Genomic DNA, 21,762 nt, shown 5'->3' with positions numbered 1-21,762 from the left:
ATCTCTCTTTCTCAGGCTCCCAATATGTAGCATAGTGCCACACCATGTTGACTATCCTGGGTTAGATAATGAAAATATTACAGTCCTGAGAGTAGCACACTTTTTGTAGAACCATATAACTCATCTCTATTCAGGTAAGGGCCAGAGTAATTTAGCTTTGTAATTTCTCTTTCTGGTACCTATCACTGTGAAAATATTAATATCATAAACTCCTCTTAATGTTTGCAGACATTTATAGAAAAATTAACTGTTTCTACTTTCTCACAGAAGTGACTACTACAGGGGACATTCAACGGAATGTGCAATTACATCCAAGACTGCAATTTCTATCTGCATTCCTTACATCAAGCCTGACAGTTTCTTAGCCCATGGCCAACAGTACTGGGCAAGTAATAGGCTGCTCACAATACCATAACAAAAAAAAAAGAAAAGTCCAGAGAGAAAGAAAATAGAGAAATGTAGGAATTTCTTCCTATTTTCCTTTGAATGAGGAAGTGAAATTGTAATAAAAAATGTAATTGCTCCTTTTTTCATAAATTTCTCATGTAAGTTGCTGTACTAAAAATTCTTGAATTGTATGATGCGAGAAAAAATACAAATTTAAAAATATTTTGTAATAATGATGTGATAATATATTATTGTTGTACCAAAATGTGAAGTATTTTGACATAATGACTTCACAATTTCTGATTAGTTCTATTTTTCTCAAAAGTGTTAGTCGCTTATTCTTTTAGAAGATTTCTCCCCTTCTTCCCTTAGCCTTTAGTTTTCAGATTACTGAGTAGATTTTTTTTTAAGTTGGAGAATTAAATTAGTGTTATGAAGAAATGAATCAACTTTGATGAATACTTTATAAAATCACGTCATTCTCTTATGGACTACAGATGAATATAAACCTCTAGGGAGCAGACATAAAGCTAAAAGTAATAAAGCTCAAAGAAATGCTGCCTGTCAGGTAGACAGTCACTCTAACAGCTGAATGACTGCATTTATAAAACCCAGGAACATGACAGATTTGAACTGTGTTACAATTCTCCTAATTATTATCATTTTATTGACAAAATGAAGTCCATTTGTTTCAGCACAGCTATTTATGTAAGATAAAAGGTTAACACACTAAGTACACCCAAGTTGGTGTGTTTGTTGCTCTTTGTTTCTCTATAAATTATTGTTTTGTAAATATTTTTCTTATCATATTATCTCATTTTTTGTTGTTTTAATGCTGACATTTTGCAGTTTCAGAATTTTATGATCTATGTACAGCTGTACAGATACACTGGAACCTTGCAATCTGAATACTTCAGAAGCATTGAAATAATGCTGTGAATGTTTGAGAATACTTATAGAAAAAATGTTATTTATGGAATTGAGACTGATGAAATGAAGAAACAATAGCTTAAAACTTAGTATTATATAATAGTATAATATTTAATGAAAATCCTGATTAATTTTATTATATCTTTCCAATCATGTTTTAAACAATTCATTTTGGAATTTACAGAAAGACCATAAGAAATGAAGTTGAAACTCTGAGACATACTTTTTCAGCCCTCCTGTAATCTAGCCAAATGCTTCTGTAGAAAATGCTCCAGAAATGTTCTTTCAGGATTCACTTTCAAGATGCTCTGTCTAAAGCTGTATATGTTTATGGAAATTTAGAAAACTGACCAGTATGTTAGTAAATTGGTATTACACTTTGTTAGATTTTGGAACAGTAAAGGTGGAAGATTTTTCAGTTCTTCTCTTTATGTGGGCTGATTTGATGAGATTTCAGTACAGGCCTACACAATCATCTGTCAGATTTCTCTAACTTTCTTTATAAATTTTATTTTCCTTTACAATAAAAAACACTTGCTGAATGCTGGAATCGTAAAAACTGATTCAATCACAAACTGAAAGTAGATTGAAATATTAAGAACAAAAAGATATTAGTATTATGCTTCCATACAATGCTGCACAGATTTGCTGAGGGCATTCTCTTTCAATAATTATGTATTTTTTTTTTCTCTTTTAGCATTTTCCAAGGTCCTGGAAGTTAAATATTAAATTATTAATACCTATGTATTTAAAACATCTTAAAAACTTATCATCTCAACAGGCTAATTTAGTAATCTAAAATACCTGTTTGACCTATTCAGGCAGTGGAGGTGATTAAAATGGTAATAATAGCCTAAAATTACATTGAATGAATTGTTTGTTTTCTGAATTTTTAGAATTTAATATTATAGTAGCTACATTTATGCAATTAATTAATTAATATTATATTTTAAAAGAAACATAATATATTTTTAAGTTTTTTAAAATTATCCTTAATGAATTGTATGCACTAATATCAATAATAGGTCATATTTCAAAATGTTATTGGTTATAAAATTCACCAGCTGGCATGATCCAGGCCACAACTTTATAGTTAAGATAGGAACTGAAGATACATTGCAAAGAGAAGAAAGATCAAGTCAAACAGCTGTTTAATATTCATGAAGGTGTCATTCGTGGATGGAGTTAAGGAAGTGAAAGCACAAGAGGATTTGTCTATACAGTAAAAAAGTGAAAAAAAAAAATTAAGAGGGTGTCTACCTTCAGACAGTGCATCGACAGTGCATGAGTCAATATGTAATTCTCCTCACCCACAGAGGGAGTGGAGATAGCTCTCCATTCAGTGCTTATCACCACTGGGAACTTACAGTGAAAATGAAAGAAAAAAAAATATTGAGCTTTCAACAGGCTAATTTAGTCATCTTATTCTAACAGTTCCTAAGGAGGAAGATGATTCACCATTCACCTACTATCTATAATATTTATATTCCAAAGAACTGTAAAGCCAATAATTTGGATATTCCAAGTAGAAACAGATCTTAGATCATAAAAATCTGGTTCTGAATGCCATTTCAGTATTTGAACAAATGTGTCAAAATGAAAAAAACTTACCAGGTAGAATTCTGCTGACTTTTGAAAAGATGGGGAAATAATTTGTCAAGTAATAGAGAAAAGGCATTTGTACCTCAGTACAGAGAACCCACCTACTACTGACATCTCAGGAACACTAGCAGTGTAAACTTCTTCTGGAAATGTCGGTTCATTGTCATTGATGTCATGGATCTTGATGACAAACTCAGACTCAGGTTCCACTGGTCTCAAAGTTCTTCTATTGATAGCTTGGGCACGCAGGGTGTAAAAGGCTTTCTCTTCCCTGTCAATTCTCCGAGTTGCATGAATATCTCCTGTTTTCTCATCAATTATAAAAAGAGTACCAGCCCCATCTCCTGACAAAATGTATTTGAGGGATCCATCTCCTTTATCCTGATCAGAATGAAGCTGAAATGGAAGAAGATAGTACTTTGTTTAGAAGCAATGAAAAGAATGGTTGTTTTTAAATATCATTATTATATTTTAAGTTATTCTGTATGCCACATATATGGTTGATACCATTAAGAAAGTATTTTTTATTCACCACTGACTGACAGCCAGTTTCCTAACTTAGTTCCAAGAATCTTTCAACTTGGCTGTTCTGGAAGATTTTACTTTTGCAGCAACACCTGTTCTCTGCTAAGAAACCTCTGCACCACATTCTTAAAGAAGATTTTTATGTTAATACTGACCTTTTCTTTCCTTGAAGAGATCCTATTAAAAATTCACAACTGCTGTGCTAGTTGTAAATTCACTAAGCAGATAAAGAACATGGCTAAATACAAGACAATTAAGGAAAACAGAACCACTGGTTTCATGAAATAATATATTTTTAAAAATTTCATTTCATATTATTTATATTCCTCCCAAATCAGGGAACATTTAATTTTAAATAATTTTCACTTGCACTTTATCAACTAATGTAAATAGACTAAAGGAAAAACACCCAAATTTATTAAGCATTCAGTATTGATTTAACACCCATTATTTAAGTTGTATAAAGCTTAACTTAACATATATAACTTGCAGTCCTGAGTGCCTTTATATGGAAAATTATTCAATTATGCTTTGTTGCTCAGCACACCCGCGTGGATGATGGCTCATTCGATCTTTTGGATACATTTAGCATAATTTCTCTAAACACCTTGTTGGAAAGGTCCTTCCAATCTCATTGATTCCATAATTAACTGAAAGAATCTGGCACTCAGATTTATTTTCACCATGAAATATATTCTTTTTAGTACACTTAGTTTTGAGTTCAGCAGAAGGAGAAAAGTAGAAGCTCTTATTACAAAACTGAAGTGCAAATACATTTCTTTTAAATCACACTAAAAAAATAGCAGAATATTCCAGTTGAAGAACTGGTGCATTTTTTCCCTTCTAAAACTAGTTATTTGCACACGTAATTGCAGCACTGATTAAATCCACAGGAAGATAATATTTAGTCATGTGAAGAGTTTTTTTTAATTTAAGCCTCTATTTCAGATAATGAAAAATGTTATACATGTAGCATAGCATAAATACCCCCCCTTGCTTTGCAGCCATGAAAATATTTCTCTTTTTCATCTGTGATGCCCTCATGTTGTCTTCCATAGCAACTGTTTCAAGTATAAGAATAGAAATAGTTAATTATTCTGGTTTCAAATTTGTCTTTCCTTGTCTTTTGTGCTGAAACCAAGCATAAAGAGTGGACTGGTGGGATAAGCTAAAGTCAAACAGTAGACTTTTAGGTTGTGCAAAATTTTCAAACACTCAATATTTCCCACAGACTTGATGTTGTGAAAAATTCTCAAACACTGAATATTTCCCACAGACTTGATACATGTGGAACAGACAGAACTCACCAGGCATCTTCGATCAAAGCCTTCATGGTAGAAATTTGAATACTATCATGTTCTGAACTTTGATTTTCTACATGAAAGTATTTAGACCCATTAAACTTTGCTTACACTACACACGTGCATGTTTACTTTACAAAGTGTTTTCTTACTGTTTCTTTTCACTCTACAACAAATAAAAAAATATGAAACTCCACCAAACACAAAAGAGTAGGAAGGTAGACGTTAAGAAAAATCCTTTGCAAATAAATATTTTTCTTTCTTTTCCTTCTGTTTCTCTTAATGACTTCAAACTGAAGGTTGCAAGCCATTCTCACACCTCTTTTGAAGAATGAATTTTTAAAGTGAGCTTTAATCTCTCCCCTGAAGGCTCACAAAAATTGCGACCTTTCATGCCTCCAACTAACCCTTTCACCCTTCTTTAAGGGACTTGACAGCATCTTCCAAGCTGTGTTCCATTTTAAAATGTCATCTAGTGTAAGTAGTTCTTGAGTGTTTTCTTCTCCATGTCTTCCTAGAATATAATTTCACTGCAAAAACATTTTGGTCCTAGGAACTCACTGCTGAAATATTTGACCACTCTATGAAACATGACCACTCTATGAAATATTTTCATACCAGAATGATGAAGAGTACGATAAGAGCATGCTCTTCCTTAGACCTGTGACAGAAATATAAAATAAGGTTCTGTTTGAGTGGAATCCTTAAATGGGCACATTGCAGTTTTCCCAGATGCTTTCCAAGCCCAGGTCTGGTATTATTAATTCTTGCAAAAGTTTACAATAGTGTATTGGTGCGGCAGTGCCTGTCCTTTCACTCAGAAACCATTAGGCAGCCTGGCAAAATCCATTCTAATAAATTATCTCCAGAACAGAATAACTCCATGCAAACAGTTCCCAGCAATAGTGTCTGGCCAAACGGATGATGCATGTAAATTGTTTTGGAGAGTGATATTTAGCAAAACCATGCCAGGAACTTGTAAAATAATTTAGCAATCCAATAATCATATTCTGGTGCCTTAAAATATTGCCTGGCACTTGAAGCCTGAACAGTATGGTGAAGAAAACTAAATCAGAAAACTAAGAAAATCCCTGCACTACAAAATATGGAGTTTTTGAACAACTATATTTAAATCCAATTTAGCGTGTAAAGATCTTTTAACACAGTTATTTATCTAATATGTAAGCTACCATCATTGCTGATTTTCCATTGCCTTTCCTGTAGCCATGTTTAAGCCTTAGTGAGGTGATTTAAAAATGTTTTTTTTTCCCACAAAATCATTAACCTATTACCTCTGCCAAATTCAAACTTCCTACTTGTGTGTGCTTTTTTTGTTTGTGTGGTTTTGGGACTTTTTGTTTGTCTGTTTTTCCCCACACATATATTAGCCAAAAGTCTGGAAACGGAGCTGAATATAGGAGACAACCACATAAAGACTTCTAAGGAGCCAAGAGTTGCACCTCACAGTAACATAAAAGGAATACAAACATACATAGTTAGAAGAACACTTTAAGCTATAACACTATGCTCACTAAAAAAATATTAATAATGCCTTTAGTTTGGTAATCCAGTTTAAATTATATGTATATACATAGGAGTCCAGAGTTATGGTAGAAAAACTTCAAATTCAGAATAACCTTTCAGGTCTTTTTGAGTCATCAGGAAACACAAAGCTATAGATAAAATGAACAAGTCTTCCAGACTTAATTCAAGGGGTGAAAATGTGTAGTATAGTTAAACAACAAAAGAGAATACTTCTGATTTTGTTTTTTTCAGTTCTTAATTCAATCCAGATGTTAATACAGGATTCGAGGTGACTAAAGTCTGCCCAAGGTGTTTCACAACCCTGTATGGTGAATCATTACCCAACTCTGAAATGCCTAAACACTTTGTCAATCAGTGCTGCAGAGTTTTTTTCATTTTACTCAAGTACTAAAAAAATATTCTGTGAAATATTTTTCTGCTACTTTTAGCATAAAGTGTTTCCTATAGTTATTTTAGCTAATGGGCATCTGTGATTCATGTCAGCCAAGCTGAGAAATGGAAAGACATCTGTTTCATTTAGCAATTTCATTGCACAAAATGATCAGCTGTGAAGATGTGGTTTTGTTTTCATATCTGTCACTGATATTTTGCAAACTCCTGAATTTCTTGCAGTTCTTCCACAGAAATGTTTCCCTTTTCAGCTCCACTGGTATATGTATTTTATGTGTATTTTTTCTCACTTCACAGGAAATCAGAACGTCAGTTGGTATTATTTTATATAGCCCTGTTTCATTATACAGTAATTGCAATTACTATGATATTTTTGCATCTCTTCTATCTAAATCAGTTGAATAGCCTTTTTAATCCAGAAGGATTTCATATAAATAAAAAAGGAAGATCTTGTTAAATGGAAGATAATATTTACAGAGGGCCACAAAATGGATTGTTATGTGAATACTTAAAAATGAAACTGAATTAGCAATCCAAGGCAGACACAAAAACCGGTTTAAAGAGAAGTTTACTTTTTATTCATTTGTGGGAAAAACACAGGGTTAATGAACATATTACATCCTTCTTTAGGGTAAATGCAACCATAAATAAAATGAGCTCATGAAAAGATGCTCCAATCAAATTCAGCTCAATAACTTTTTAGATCTGTATAAGATCTTTGTAAAAATACAGATTTGTATTTGTATTTCTAAAAATACTTTCAGAAGACTTTAGTTGAACAACACAATAATTTTGCTTCAAAAACTACAACAGAGGAAATCCATGTTAATTAGCATGCAATGATTCAAATCAAACCTGTCCACTCAGGATTTTGGGATTTCTCCCCATCTTCCCCTATGAAATCCACACAATTCTGAAATCTCCCAAAATGAGTATAAAGTAGGTGGACTTTTTTTTGTAATAGCATACAAAGTGTTAATCCTATTTTCACCAAAAAGCAAAAAGATGCTACTGTAAAAATGAGAGAGAAGATTGGGCTAGTCAGATCTATTTTATCATACAAGCTACTTCTGGAATTCAAAATGATTTATGACAATGAGAAATAGACTTCAGGATTTGTCACACATATTTCTATTTGAATTTCTGATTCAAAACTCTCTCTATGATTTTTCAGTGATTGGTATTCAAATAACTAGACACCAGATATGAGTGCATTAAGAAACCTCCCTCTGGTTAGAAAATTTATGTAGGCATTAATGCAGTTCAAGTTATTTTTAATCTTAATTTAATATACTATAATGTATATAGTATATTCCAAAACAGTTTAAAGTTTTTGTAGTCTTTGCAAACTGACAGACTATTTTATTATTAACTTACTAAATGGACTCTTAATCTCTTACTTCATAGCAGTCATGTTTTAATTATATAATGCAACTTTTTTTTTTCTACTTTCTTCGGCAATGTGTCAATATTTCAATTTAATTCTAGTATCACAAGAACAATGAGACCTCAGTACACTCTTGAATTAGTCTATCTTTTAGATTTTATACAAATAAGTCCAGAGCATCTCCTAATTCTGAGGATAAGTTTCAGGGCAAATTGTAACCTATTAGCTTTTTTGTAAGTAATTATATTAGCAAAGTGAAGCCAGAATACACCATAGAAGCATCTGCCATTTCATTCATTGTTCTAGTGCACACTTAATATTAGCAACTTGACTGGATACTTAGTTGAATAAGAATGATTGTGTCTCTAAACATAATCACAACAGTGGGAAGATTTGACATGAAGTCAGCAGAAAATAATTGATACAAAATTCCCACAATGGAGATATTTGTTTTAATCATCATGAACTGAACTATTAAATGATGCAGTTGTTTAACAGTAGCTGCATTTACTGTCAAAGATTTTCAGACCAGCTCATATCCTGTGTGGTATTCTCACAGTTGACAGATGTAACAGTCAATGGCTTTCAGACACATTTACTCGCCAAAGACGTTCACTTATTTAAATGTATCCAAAAGGTAACATTTTAAGCAACTCTTTTCAGCGATTCTGTAATTTGCACTAAGTTTTATTCAGACATGTCACACATTAAATTTTCTCACTCAGTTATACTGTCAGTTTGCCAGGACTGTGCTATTGTATGTTATTTAAGAGGAGACAGGCAGAAAGGAAAAAGATTTAAAAAAAAATGCTTTGTGAGACTGGGAAAGATAAGGGATGAGCAAATAAACTGGAAGTGCAACAAGTAATGTAAGATGAGGAGTCCTCTGAAATTCTTTTGCAAGAAACGGAAATTAAAAACTCCAGTCTGCAATGCAGACTATTTTCAGACTGTGTTTGCTTAACTTGATTCATTATCAAAAGGAAAGAGAAAAATATTTTCCACTATTTTTTTGATAAATTTCACAGTAGTTCCTTGATGTTCAAAATATTTGCTTGTTCTTAACAATGTTTTAAAATGGTAAGACATAAATTAAAATTAATATACTTTTTTAGCATTTCTTTCCACATCCCTGAGTGAAATACCATCACATAGATAGAATTTTCACATCTCCCTACAATTTTCATTACTGATAGAATCTTGAAGATTCTCACTTCCCAGAAAATAAGCATACAACAAACACATTTTTCATCACTAGATTTGTATCTTTTTCCTCTTACTGTAGATTATTTTAAAGGGAAGAGTCAAGCCCGGAGAAGGTAAATAGTCTTGTCACTGACAAAATATTCTAGGATTTCAGGTGAGAAATGCTGGATTTTTTTTTTAAGACACATCATATGAGCAGCAGCAAAAGGTCTTTCATAGATGCACTAAGTCAATATGCCAATACCCAATCTCCCTCCTCAAGCCAAGGTCTTTATCCGATGTTCAGAGAGTTAGAACTAGAAAGTTTCAGCTTCATTAGGTTGTTGTAGCTTCCACTCCAGAAGACACACAATCATTGAGCTAAGATGAAAGACTAATTGAATTTCATACACCAAAAAGTTCTTGCATAAGCCAATATGCATATTGTCTTCCAATTTTCATGTAATAAATAAAATCTGTACATTAGGTAAAGACAGAAAGAATTGCCAGTAGACCTGAAGCGCCCTTATTTCCTGGCTCCTCCAATACATGGGTATGAGTAAGCAGAAAGGAATTCTTGTGTTAAAGAGAGGAAAAAAGTCCTGACCTGTGGCAGTTGTCCAGGTCCCCATTCATTAAAACACTGGACTGAACAAAGAAACATGGTTTGGCTCTCCTCCTACTGAAATCAATATGGCGCAAGCCTACATTCCTACTTCTACGAGTAGTCTCTGTCCTGTGGTCTCAGAATAAAAAAATATCTGGTAAGATCTTCCTCAGACTTGGTTAAAGGGTCTTTTTAACATCCATGAGTTTTATGTGCTATGTTTTTTGCCTAATAAAAAATTGGTGCTAAATATTGTATAAAGGAATAAGTAGCTTCCAGAACAATCTCTCTATTCCACCAAGGAACAGTCTAGGAAGGCAAATACACTAAGACAGCACATATTTTTATTTGACTGAATTCACAATAGCTTCATGTGTTTTAAAACGTAGGGGTTTGTCTGTTTAGGTTGAGGGGTTTTTAAAGGAAAAGATTCCACTTATTCCTATGCTCTCTGCATTAATCACAAAAGAGTGGTTGTAAGAACCAATTGTAGGTTTGGGGTTATTTGTAAACAAGAATTATTTTATTATATATATGTTCATATATGTTTTCCTAAAGTAGCCTAGTTATTAACAAAATAACCATTGAAACAGTTATTTTTTTGTATCCTAATGTACAATTTGCACTATACATATAAAGTATTGTATTTTTAAAAATAAAATAAAATTTAAAATATTGATGCTTGGTTTATTTTTCCTACTGCTGGAGGCCATTTAAAAACACATTACACAATATTGTGTTTGGAAATATTGTCTTTGTTTCCATCTGAAATCATTGCAACATGTCAATTGGTAAGTGTTTTGAAGGTTTTCTACCATTATGATATATGTTTTTTTCTTTTCATGTATACTCTGTATTTATCACACAGAAATGAATAACAATGTCTGTCAACCCAGGAAGTGGAAAATGTCAACTTAAGAGGAGACTGTATATCAAAATTAAGGAATAAAAGCTATTTTAATAATCTCCAAAACAGTGTTGTCCACAATAATTGAGTATTATTGTTAAATTCAATCCCAAGGAAGGGAAGAGAAAGAAGGAGAGAGCTGACATATGTTTTTATACATTTCAGGAGACTTCTGATGAGTCTGAATTGATACTATTTTTAATCACAGCAACCAAAAAAATGAGAGATGAAGATGTTCTGTATCAATCCTGACCTCATATATATCATAGTGAAATCAGTGTAACTATATATCCAGGAAAGAAATCTTATAACCCTAAACAGGTAGGTAAGGCATTAAATGAGGATCAGTGATAGAAAAGAGGTGGAATATGTATAAACTCTTAAATGCAACTCATATTTTTATTTTTCCATCAAGTTTGTCTCTTCTTTTAGTAAATTATGAAATCTGTTATTCTAGGGAACACTATTCTCAAGAAAAATCCTGTGTACATACCAGCTAAACACTAAATAAAGAAGTTGTAATTTAAATCATTACATAAAATTACATTCTGGCATGGTTTTTCCAGTGCTATCACCTTCACAGGACAAAAGTGTTTCCTGATAAAAGTGTTTCCTGATGTTCAGAGGAACCTCTTGCTTTCTGGTTTGTGCCCATTGCCTCTGGTCCTGTCAGTGGGCATCTCAGGAAAGAGCCTGGCTCTGTTCTCTTTGTCCCCTCCCCTCAGGTGTTTGTGTACATTGGTAAGATCTCCCTGGGCCTTCTCTCCTCTGTACAAAGAGCTGCTCTCTCTCAGCCTTTCCTCATATGTAAGATGCTCCAGTGCCTTAAGCATCCTTTGCTGTACTCTCTCCAGTGTGTCCATCTCTTGTTCTGGGAGGCCTAGAACTGGACACAGCACTCCAGGCATGGCCTTCCCAGAGTTGAGCAGAGGAAGGATCTCTCCTCTTGGCCTGCTGTGAAGGCTGAGGCCACTTCTATCTGTTTCTAGAGAGCCTCATCTACTTGTTCTTCTTGGTCAAGTGGCCTAGAGCAAGCACCCATTATAATGTCACCTTTGCCTGTCCTGCCTTTAAACCTAATCCATAAACTCCCCACTGGCTCCTCTCCCATCCCCAAGCAGAGCTTCATGTGCTCTAGCTGCTCTGTCACATAAAGGGCAACTCCCTCTCTTTGTGTTCCCTTCCCATCCTTCCTAAAGAGTCTGTATCTGTCCATTTCAATGCTTCAGTCAAGCAAGTCATTCCACTAAATATCCATATTCCCAACAAAATCAGCGTACTGCAGCTGTATGCAGGCCTCTAACTCATTGTGTTTATTACCCACACCTCATGTTTTATCATACAGGCATTTAAGAGTGCAATCCTAGCATGCTAAGTTCCTGGAGACAGTTTAGGGACTTATCCAAAATGGTTCCTTGTAGACACCTTGTAGGCACCCCAATTATGTAGGGAATTACAATCACATAATTAAATTTAATTGAATTTAATCATGTTTCTATTAATACTAGCTGTACTAGCTGTGTACGTAGCTATAATTACTATTAATTACAATTTTTCTACCAAAGCAGCATATTTTATTCCACTATCAGAGTGCAAAGTACCAAAATAACCAGATTTGGGTGTAAATCTTGGCACAAATCATACAGAGAATTGCATGTTATGGTGTATACAAAAGGACAGCACCATCAGCCCCAGTGAACTCTATTCCTGAAATACTTTTACTGGGGACAAAAAGCCCATCGTGATCTTGAGTGATAGAAATTAAGAACTGTATTCTACAGTAATTATTCTCCCCTGCAATGTTAATTGCTGATTTCAAAAATGTGTTCTGTGGACTACATCACTGATGAAAAATTTTTTCTAACTTATGTGAACTCCAGTAATCAGCTGATAGGCCTAGCCAGTATTTCCATAAAGCTTCTGTGACATTTGCTGACACTTGTAAGACATCAAAAGCACCCTTTACTTAATCTCCCTTTTCCTAATTACAAATAAAGTACACTATATTAGTTATGCTGCTGGTCTTTCATTCTCTTTGTGTGGGGTTTTATGTTTTGTCTATAGAATAAAAGAAATCCTTTACATTCTCTTTTTTTCCCCAGAATTAGTTCATTTCCATGAAGCTTTAGCTCTTCCCTTGTGTATTATTTTCTCCTACTTTCTTCTTTCGATAGTAAAAGGAATTCTAAACTATCCCTAGAAAACTTTATTCTCTTTTATGATACAGAGACTTTTACGTGGCACTTGAAATAGTATTCCTTATTCCTTTAATGACTTTGTTTTCTATAGCATGTCATTATCCTTTCCTAGGAAATACATCAATATTACTGAAATCTCTTCCATTATTCTTAAATGACAAGCCTTGATTAATCCTGTGCAGCTCTTTCCAGTGTCACAGCCATCAGCAGTCCTCTAGCTATTCCATTTATTTTACTTGGCTTTTCGTAGACAACATGCCACTCCTGACACATAGAGAATGGTCTGTCACATAACCTGACCTAACTAAATAGGTAATTAAGCAGTTTCCTCATATTCCAACTGTATTATTTATATAGCAGTCTCATTATCCTTTTTGAATGACCTAAGACATCCTGCTGATTGCTAGAGGTATTTCTAAGTCCTCTATGACATCTTCAGTAGCAAAAATGTGTAAAATTGTCGCTGTATTTCTGCATGGTAATTCTCACAAGGGACAGGTATTTTAAAAGTACAAGAGTGTTCTGTAAAAGATTTAAATTTTAAAAACTTAAATAAATTAACAGAAGTTATGTTTTTTTTCTGTCTCCTCATAGATGTATTTATTTGCTGTATGGCTGCACCCAAGTGGCCTCTCCTGAAGCTCACATATTCTACTTGCCTCATTAATTTTACTTTTTACAAGTACTTTCACATCATTAAAACTTTTCTTAAATTTTAGTAACATGGCTTGGAACACTGCCTTACTCTCTTTCCAGTTTCCTTTCTCAAAATGGATTTTCATGGCATTTCTTTAAATTCCTACTCGTTAAAACAAAATTTAAAAAATAGAACCCTCTTTTTCTCCCCCCATTTACTTCACCTCTCACTGTTGCAACAGAGTTGCATTAATCAATATTCTCACTGCCAAAACTTAAAATATCAATGTCATTTTAATAATTTGGTATTAAGATAGATAATTTCTATCCAAGATTGCCTAGGTACTAATAGTTTTTAATTATTACATTCACTCTAAGATAATATTTCTTAAATATTTCAAATTCCTAAAGATATAATTTCTAATGGAATTTACAATCATCAGCATGGAGACTCAGAAATTTGAATTTATGCATACTTCACAGCAAATGTCATACATCAAAATGGATATGCAAATGCTGTCATTAGAAGATGGAGTTCTTAATATAGAAAGAAAAAATCTGTACTACTACTTCATGTTTCTGCATATCAAGTGTAATTTATTCTATTAATTCCTATATTGTAACATATGTACTTCTAAATTACATATAATTACCAAGAAAACTATTAAAACATTTTAGGAATAAAACCAAGAAAAGCACGTTTGTAACATAAACGAGCTTCTAAACCAAATGGTCAGAAAGACTAGTTGCATCTTTTCTCAGCTGTTCCTGAGTGTGGAAGAGAAAAAGTATCCCATATTATCATCTCTAATGCATCATGCAGTCTTCCAAACTTTTCTACGAAGTAGGTTTTTTTGTGGGTTTCTGTTTGTCTTTGTGCTTCTTTTTGCCACCAGTTTCACCCAGAAATATTCCAAATCATCATTTCAATCTCTGTTTCCTGTTGTGTTAATAAGTGTCATTTGCTTGAGAATTATTAAGTAAGTACAAACATTCTCAACCAAAAAAAAAAAAACCCCACAAAAAAAAACCAAACCAACAATCCAACGGGAACCTGAAAAAACCCTCAGATTACCAAAACACTGGCAGTGAAAGACAGTATGATTACTCCTAACTTTACACCAAGAGTAAGCCTAATTTGCTTATGTCTTCCCCCACAACTGCTTTGATCCACATATTTAGGCAAGTTGAAAGGAAAGGCAGGACTGAAGGAATACAATTTCAGAGGCAGGGAGAGCATCTACACTACTTCCTAAATAATAATATCACCAAAAAAGTTAATTTGGTATAGGTTTGCATTGTGTGTAAGACAATAATTTTAAATCCAGGTAGCATAACTGGACTTTGGACCAGAGATCTATGAAAAAGATGAAAGGCATAGCCAATATGAAGAAGCAAGGCTTTTCTACATGGTTGATAAGGGGAACAGGAGAGATGATCAGAATTGCTGTTGAGCACCTAGGTTTTCTTCAGCTGTTCCATGTTCTTGCAAGTATGCATTCTTTTCCCACTCAAATTTTAATTCCCTGTCCTCTGAGTATACAGTGAAGGCAGCAATCTTTGTAACTTCTTAGTTTTAAAAACTACAATACCATGAGTATCCCAGAACATTATCTTTCTTTGTTCAGCACATATTTTCCACCTAGCTCTTTGCATAAATCTGTTTATGAATGCCTTTTATGATACCAAGCCTCCTAACTATTCACTAATAATTTTCTAAGTTCTGACATGTGTTCAGATGTGTAAGGTACCTTTGTACCTGCCTGTCAAGAATTTGGGTGGTCTGTGAATTCAGTCTTTGAAACAAAAACAAGACAGCTTCTGTTCTCAGGCTTGAAAAGATTAGGAACTCATCTAGGGTTATATATTTAAAATTACTACAGACCAAAATATTGTAAAATTAAAGGGTAATTTTTTCCCCTCACTGGTCCTGTCCTCCTTTAATGCTCTGAAGTAAATAGCTATTGAAAAAACTTAGGAATCAGAAATAACTATTTGAGAAAGTAACGCTGGTGAGTTGGACAATGATATTTGTTTACTCCTGCAAGCAAATCCTACTCTATCTTCTGGGACTTCAGATACTTCCTGTCTCAAAACAAAAGGTATTAGAAACTTTGGAAGAACTTACCATTACAGTCTTTTCGCTTCAGCTTATTTTAATTATCTTCAAAGACAAAACCACTCATAGATATAAGGAAAACCTTCTAGCAGGAAGACATTTTAAAAGGGTAAACATCAACTTTTAACTTCTTAGAACTCTCTCCCTCATGGGTATTTTGTTGCAAGTCACCAATTTTTCCACAGTATTACTCCCAGATCTTCCTTGCGATCTGTGTATACAGGATATTTAAAAGGTCATCTGCATCTGATTTAACAAAAAAAAATCAAGAGAAGGAAAAATAAAAAAGCCCCTAAGGAGAATCAGCCTTTAAACTGCTGCTGTAACTATTGGCTATTTACACATTTATAATTTCAAATAAGGTATAGGTCAAAAATTTGTAATGCTCTCTTTTATATTATGGTTTTTAATTCCTTGAGTGAATGAATGTACTGTGATGAAGCAGACTCTACTTTTCTTGAGTTGTGGCTTTGAATATAAATCATTTCAGATTTATCAGTTCTTTCCCTTTTGGACTATCTTTTTTTGTGACAAGCAGATGAAATTCTAAAACTGAAAGATAAATTGAACTGAAAGGAACTGGAGAGTTCAGATTAAACTATTTCTCAGTTTCTTATACTGTTTTGAAGTATGATGTTGTTTTAAGTACAATGCATAATCAGATACAAACTCTAAATGAAAACCACCCAAGAGAGCTATAGGTGTTCTTCATAAAGGCAGCAAAATGTATCCTATTGGTGATTTTACACCTGCTGGAAGTATGCCCGTAATTTAGACTATCTTCCTTCTAAATATTCCTGACCACTGCTAGATTTTATTTCACTTTGTGCTTACACAGATGAGAATTATTTATTTTATAAATTATTTTCAAAGTGGCAGATTACTACTACTGGGATTACTAGAATAAATTTAAAATCTACCATTTAAAAATACTTTTCTCAGATACTGAGTAAAGCAGTTTCAGGAAACCTACCTCCATGACTAGCAGAACTGTATTGACTCCTCAGGCTCATTTACCAGTTCTCATCAGATTGATAAATGGCTTGGACTCAAGTATCAATGTGCAAAAGAAAAATGGAGAAGTCAAATAGTATTATTCACTCTTGTATCAAACTAGATAGTTTTCATTAAATCATTTAGGTAAAGCTAGCCTGCTGGAATTCAAGAAACACTGGACAATGCTCTCAGGCACATGGTGTGATTCTTGGGGTTCTGTGCAGGGCCAGGAGTTGAACTCAATGCTTGTGGGTCCTTTCCAGCTCAGGAGATTCTGGGGTTCTATGATTCATACATTCCCTGTGTTTTGCATTTATCATGCCACCTCCAAGCACTCAATAACATTAGACAAGTAGCTTCCATTTACTTGACAGAAGAGGAGGAAAAAATATTCAGCTACTTGTCCCTACTCATATTTGCATTAGTTTATAAGTAGACTTGCAAAGTATTTACATAAGGGTAAAGCACTTGAAAGCAATTAGATGGATGGACTTGGAAATACATGAAGTGAAATACCCACACTGTTTGGAAAGTGGTATTTGTGAAGCACTCACGGCAGATTAAGTATGAACAAAGCATGTAATTCTGCAATACTGAGAACTCTTGACACATGGACAAGGAAATAATAAAAAGCTGCGTTAATACACGTGAGCTAGGCGTGTTATCATATATAGGGTAGGTGCCTGCTCAGTGGCAGGGGCAGCACTGGGGGTCCTGCCCTGCGTTCCCTGCGCGGAGCCGGGGCTGTGCCAGTGGCTGCAGCGCGGGGCAGGCTGAGCCCCTCAGGGAGCGGTAAAACACTGCCCCGGACATATGACAGCAAACAAGAAATACCTTTTAGTGTTTTACCTCGAAAGTTCAACATACCAGTTATAGCATGCAAAAGCTGTGCTTGAAACAGAAAGCTTTAAATTGCCTGCAAAGGGTCATTTTGGTCAGGAAGAACAATTAAGTTCATTTTATTTTCAATTGATTCATAACTTTGTTCAGTAGAACTTGAAATTTCCATTAGTATATTCCTCTACTTTGCACCTCCTACATTCAGTTTTAGTTAGTTTTCCTTAAGAGGGGAAAAAAATAAAACTATCTTGTTTTCTGTAAAGATCTATTCAGATTCCAAGACCATTAAAATTGTTAAACATGGTAAGTAAAATACTTAAGGTCCTATAGAAGCCAAAGAGATAAAAGAACAGATTATAAAATTAGTATTTGCTTGAAAGTTGAGCAAATATAATTTTACAGATGATATCCCACTTCTTTGACTGTAACTCCTTCAGTTATCATGACCTTTAAAACTATGCAAAGTATGCCTCAAACAACCCATGGAAGTGAAAGAGGTCCTCTACTATGCTTCGTGTTTAACTTCAAGCTATTGAATAAAAGCACATTTACATGTGTCTACCTGAGATATAGATATGTCTACCTGAGCAATTTAGTGTCTTACTGTTCTTTTTCTATGTATTTTGCTTTGTTTCTCTTTTTGGAATTGCAAGGAGTTGAAGAGCACAGTTGCCTGTCTCGAACACTGCTCATCCCACAGAAGGACTTTGCCATGAGATAAGACCAGAATGGAGCAGCAGGATGGCATGAATCCCAGGCCTCACAGAGTGAGGTCTGGTTAGCTCATCCTGGTTAATGCATCCGGGCAAAAATTCGTCCTATGGCAAACTGTGTAAGGAAGCAACTGCTTGTACATATATCACTGGTCAAACAAAGACCACCCCAAGTTATGGGACAGATGGCATCTGTGACCACTAATGAACACCTAGGCCCACCCAAACATCCTTCCATGGATACCCAGAACTTGAACTATAAGAGAAGGCCCCATAGCAGGAACTTGGGATAAGATAAAGGTCGTACTATTTTCTAGGTGTTTCCCCAGATGCAGGGGGAGGTTAAAAAAAAACTGCAGGAGAAGAACACATCACTGATATTGGAGACACAAAGAATACAGAATATATGGACTACAAGGAAAGCTCTGATTGGGTAAAAGGTCATTCTGGCCACAGGGACATCATGACCCATCAACTTAAAAAACTCACTGGCTCAAAAGAAAGGAACTGGGAGTGCCCACTTAGGTCTTTCATTTAAAGTGTGGGGCACATCTGAGCAAAAATATAATCAGATAATTTGGACACTGGGAATTGTCTCCTTAAGCAGTGGGTAAGGAAGTATGCCCTCAGTATGCCCTACTCAGGTGACTTAACCTCTCTTTTCTTCTAAGCAGACAACACTTTAAAGAAATTTACACACACAGACATCTGTCCCAGGCTGTGAAGCCACAGTCTTTGAACAAATATATCTGGCTTCAAATTCAGGCGCACAAAAACTGTGGCTCTTTTGGTCATCACTAAAAGACTTGTGAACAATACAAAGCCTTTGCATTCTTCAACAGTTGCCCATTGCATTCTGTATCATCCAACAAAATCCAGTGTATTGTAGGGGTACATCCAGAACAGTAGCTAACAAACAATTCATTATTTATGAAAATAAAACCTTAGTATTCAGCCTGGATAGCTCTTTGCCACCAGCACCTTTTGCTGCTGTTTCCTGAAGCAAGAAATCAGAGCCTCCAGCATACACTGAGGTTTCCAATGGAATAATCCTTCTGCAAATAGAAAATATCAACCCTCTGCACACTAAACGATTTAGAGTAAGTGATGAATCTAAGCAGTTATAGTCATAACTCCCACTAAGCTGAGACTCAACAGACTTTGAGAATGAACCTTTCCCAGACTCACTCAATCAGCCTTCAGGACAATCCCACAGGAAGCTTTTGATGTCTCTGATATTATGGGAAAACAATATCACACTCTGACACTGTTGACCTGTTCATAAATTTCTAGGAGGCCACACATGTACCCCCAAAAGCAATCTTTCATAGACTTGAGATGAACTGGTGCCTTAAATAACCCTCTTCACATTCTGTATTTTAAGTCTTGCTGAGAAAGAAATAAATTTATAAATGTTCTTGTGTCTCAAATATCAATTCCATCACAGTGCAGTATCTTTAATAAGATAAGGGTTTTGAAGATACACAGCTGTGAATAACTTGGGCTTTGGTTCATGTGAAATTGTACCAAAACCACCTCACATGGAAACTGTTAAAGGACTAGCTGCCCTCTTTCACCTTGACAGATCACTATTCATTTATTCAGTTTGTAGAATATCTTCCAACCCTTTCCATTCTTTTTTATTGATCTCTGTCATGAGAATCTGCTCTAGCTGAAAATTCAGCCTCTACAGAACTTCAGTGCCACAGAGCTGATTACCATCACCTGAAAGAAAAGGCATTTTATATCTCTCAGTCAGAGCTTCACACCAAATATTAAGCCTGCACATTAGCACTTGGAATTCAAAACCTTTCTCTTCAGTCTCTCATAGCAGCAAAGGTCTTCAAAAAAGAAAGAACTATGGTAGAAACCCTCTTCAGAAATCAAAATGCAGAGATTTTTAAAAGGGCTTGGTAAGTCTTCACCTTACCACTACAATAACATCACTTCATTGGGACCATTTATTATATGTGTCACACCTGATGATGAATTCTTTGAAATCAAAACATGATATTTTATGCTACCCTCTTCAAACCAGTACTTTTGATAGCTACTTCATCAGAAACAAAAATAAAAGCAACATCTGAGGCTTCACTGCCTTATGTCTTCCTGACTGTTATGTGGCACATCATCCACAGCATCAATGGATAGTTACTGAAACTATAACTGCTGCTCCTGAAAATGTGTCATGCACACACAGCTTACTAAGTCTTTCCCTCAGAATCATGTCTGGGTTGGGATTCTCTGAGTGAAAGGAACTAAGAGAGGCTGACATGTTCTGCTCTTTACACCATCAAAGATAATGACTACATTACAAGCATGTGAAAGTGAATACTGCCAGGATAATCCTTTCTGGTAACAGTTCTAATATGACACACACAAATGTTATATATATTTATGTGCAAATATATGATAAATTATCCCTTGAGATACTAAAAGGCACTGCAGTGTTACTAAGAACTTCAGTCTCTCAAAGTGCTGAAATATTTGTGTCAGTGGATTGTTTATGCAATAAAACAACTGTAATGGACATTGCCAGAAAAAGTCAATATTTATCTCAGAAATCTAAGCTGGGAGAATATCTGCAAAAATAAACAATTGACAAGATCTGTTGAGATAATAAGAGGAGAAATGAACTTTAATATGGATAAAGAATTTACTTGTAAATTTATTTTTGAATGATCCTGTACAAAGATATTGTTGGTACAGAGTGCTTCCTTTAGATGACAACTACTAGAAAATAAAAGTTTTGTTTCAAAAGTTTTTTTTTTCTGGATATACTCAAAGTAAACTGAAGTTTTTCAGAACAGGTTTGAAAATGAGTAATATTTTATAATTTCAGCACTTAATTTGAAAAACAATAAATGGGCCTTGAAACTGTATACTAAGAAAAGAAATAAAAATTATGAATCAACTTTCCATAATATTAATGAAGGGGTTTTCTGACATGAGGTTTACACTTCTTTTAGAACATTCCTGCATTGTTTAATTAAAATGGGAGGATGACTTTTACTCAGATTTTCTTCTAGTAAGAAATTTCTTCTAAATTTCTTCAGATTTTCTTCTTTTTTTTTAAAGATACCTCAAAGACAAATTATATTTTATATATATATATATATATATATATATATATATATATATATATATAGAGAGAGAGAGAGAGAGAGAGAGAGAGAGAGAGAGAGAGAGAGAGAGAGAGAAAGGTTTGTTTTTCCACATGGCTCTTCTTTGTGACTTCAACCTTTAGTAGAAATACAGCTGGAATCATTATTTGAGATTCTGCATATACAAAAATCACTTACATAATTTTGATTTCTGTTCTAAGGATGCTCTGTGTTACACGAAGGAAAGGATGACCATCCTCTTTCTTGTGATAATAATAAGTCCTAATCTAAAGAAACCTGGAAATGTCCATAACCAGCCAATATGTACTCTGCCACCATTCCACACAGATTAATGAAGGCATGCTTCAGTAGTTATGGGATTTTGTATCC

The 21,762-nt window shown here is 34.4% G+C and overlaps 1 protein-coding gene across 3 annotated transcripts in view; it reads right to left on the bottom strand.

The window, feature by feature from the left end:
* Positions 1 to 21,762, bottom strand: part of CDH10 (cadherin 10) — a 93,262-nt gene that overhangs the window by 30,246 nt on the left and 41,254 nt on the right. For all 3 annotated transcript variants that reach the window (XM_066559450.1, XM_066559459.1, XM_066559442.1), the window contains exon 3: positions 3,021 to 3,315. In XM_066559450.1, the coding sequence (XP_066415547.1) occupies positions 3,021 to 3,315 (295 nt within the window). The remainder of the gene's footprint in view (positions 1 to 3,020; positions 3,316 to 21,762) is intronic.

The sequence above is a fragment of the Molothrus aeneus genome, chromosome 1 (assembly GCF_037042795.1).
Source record: "Molothrus aeneus isolate 106 chromosome 1, BPBGC_Maene_1.0, whole genome shotgun sequence".
In the NCBI taxonomy this organism is placed as follows: Eukaryota; Metazoa; Chordata; class Aves; order Passeriformes; family Icteridae; genus Molothrus; species Molothrus aeneus.
This window is presented reverse-complemented; position numbering and strand designations above follow the sequence as displayed.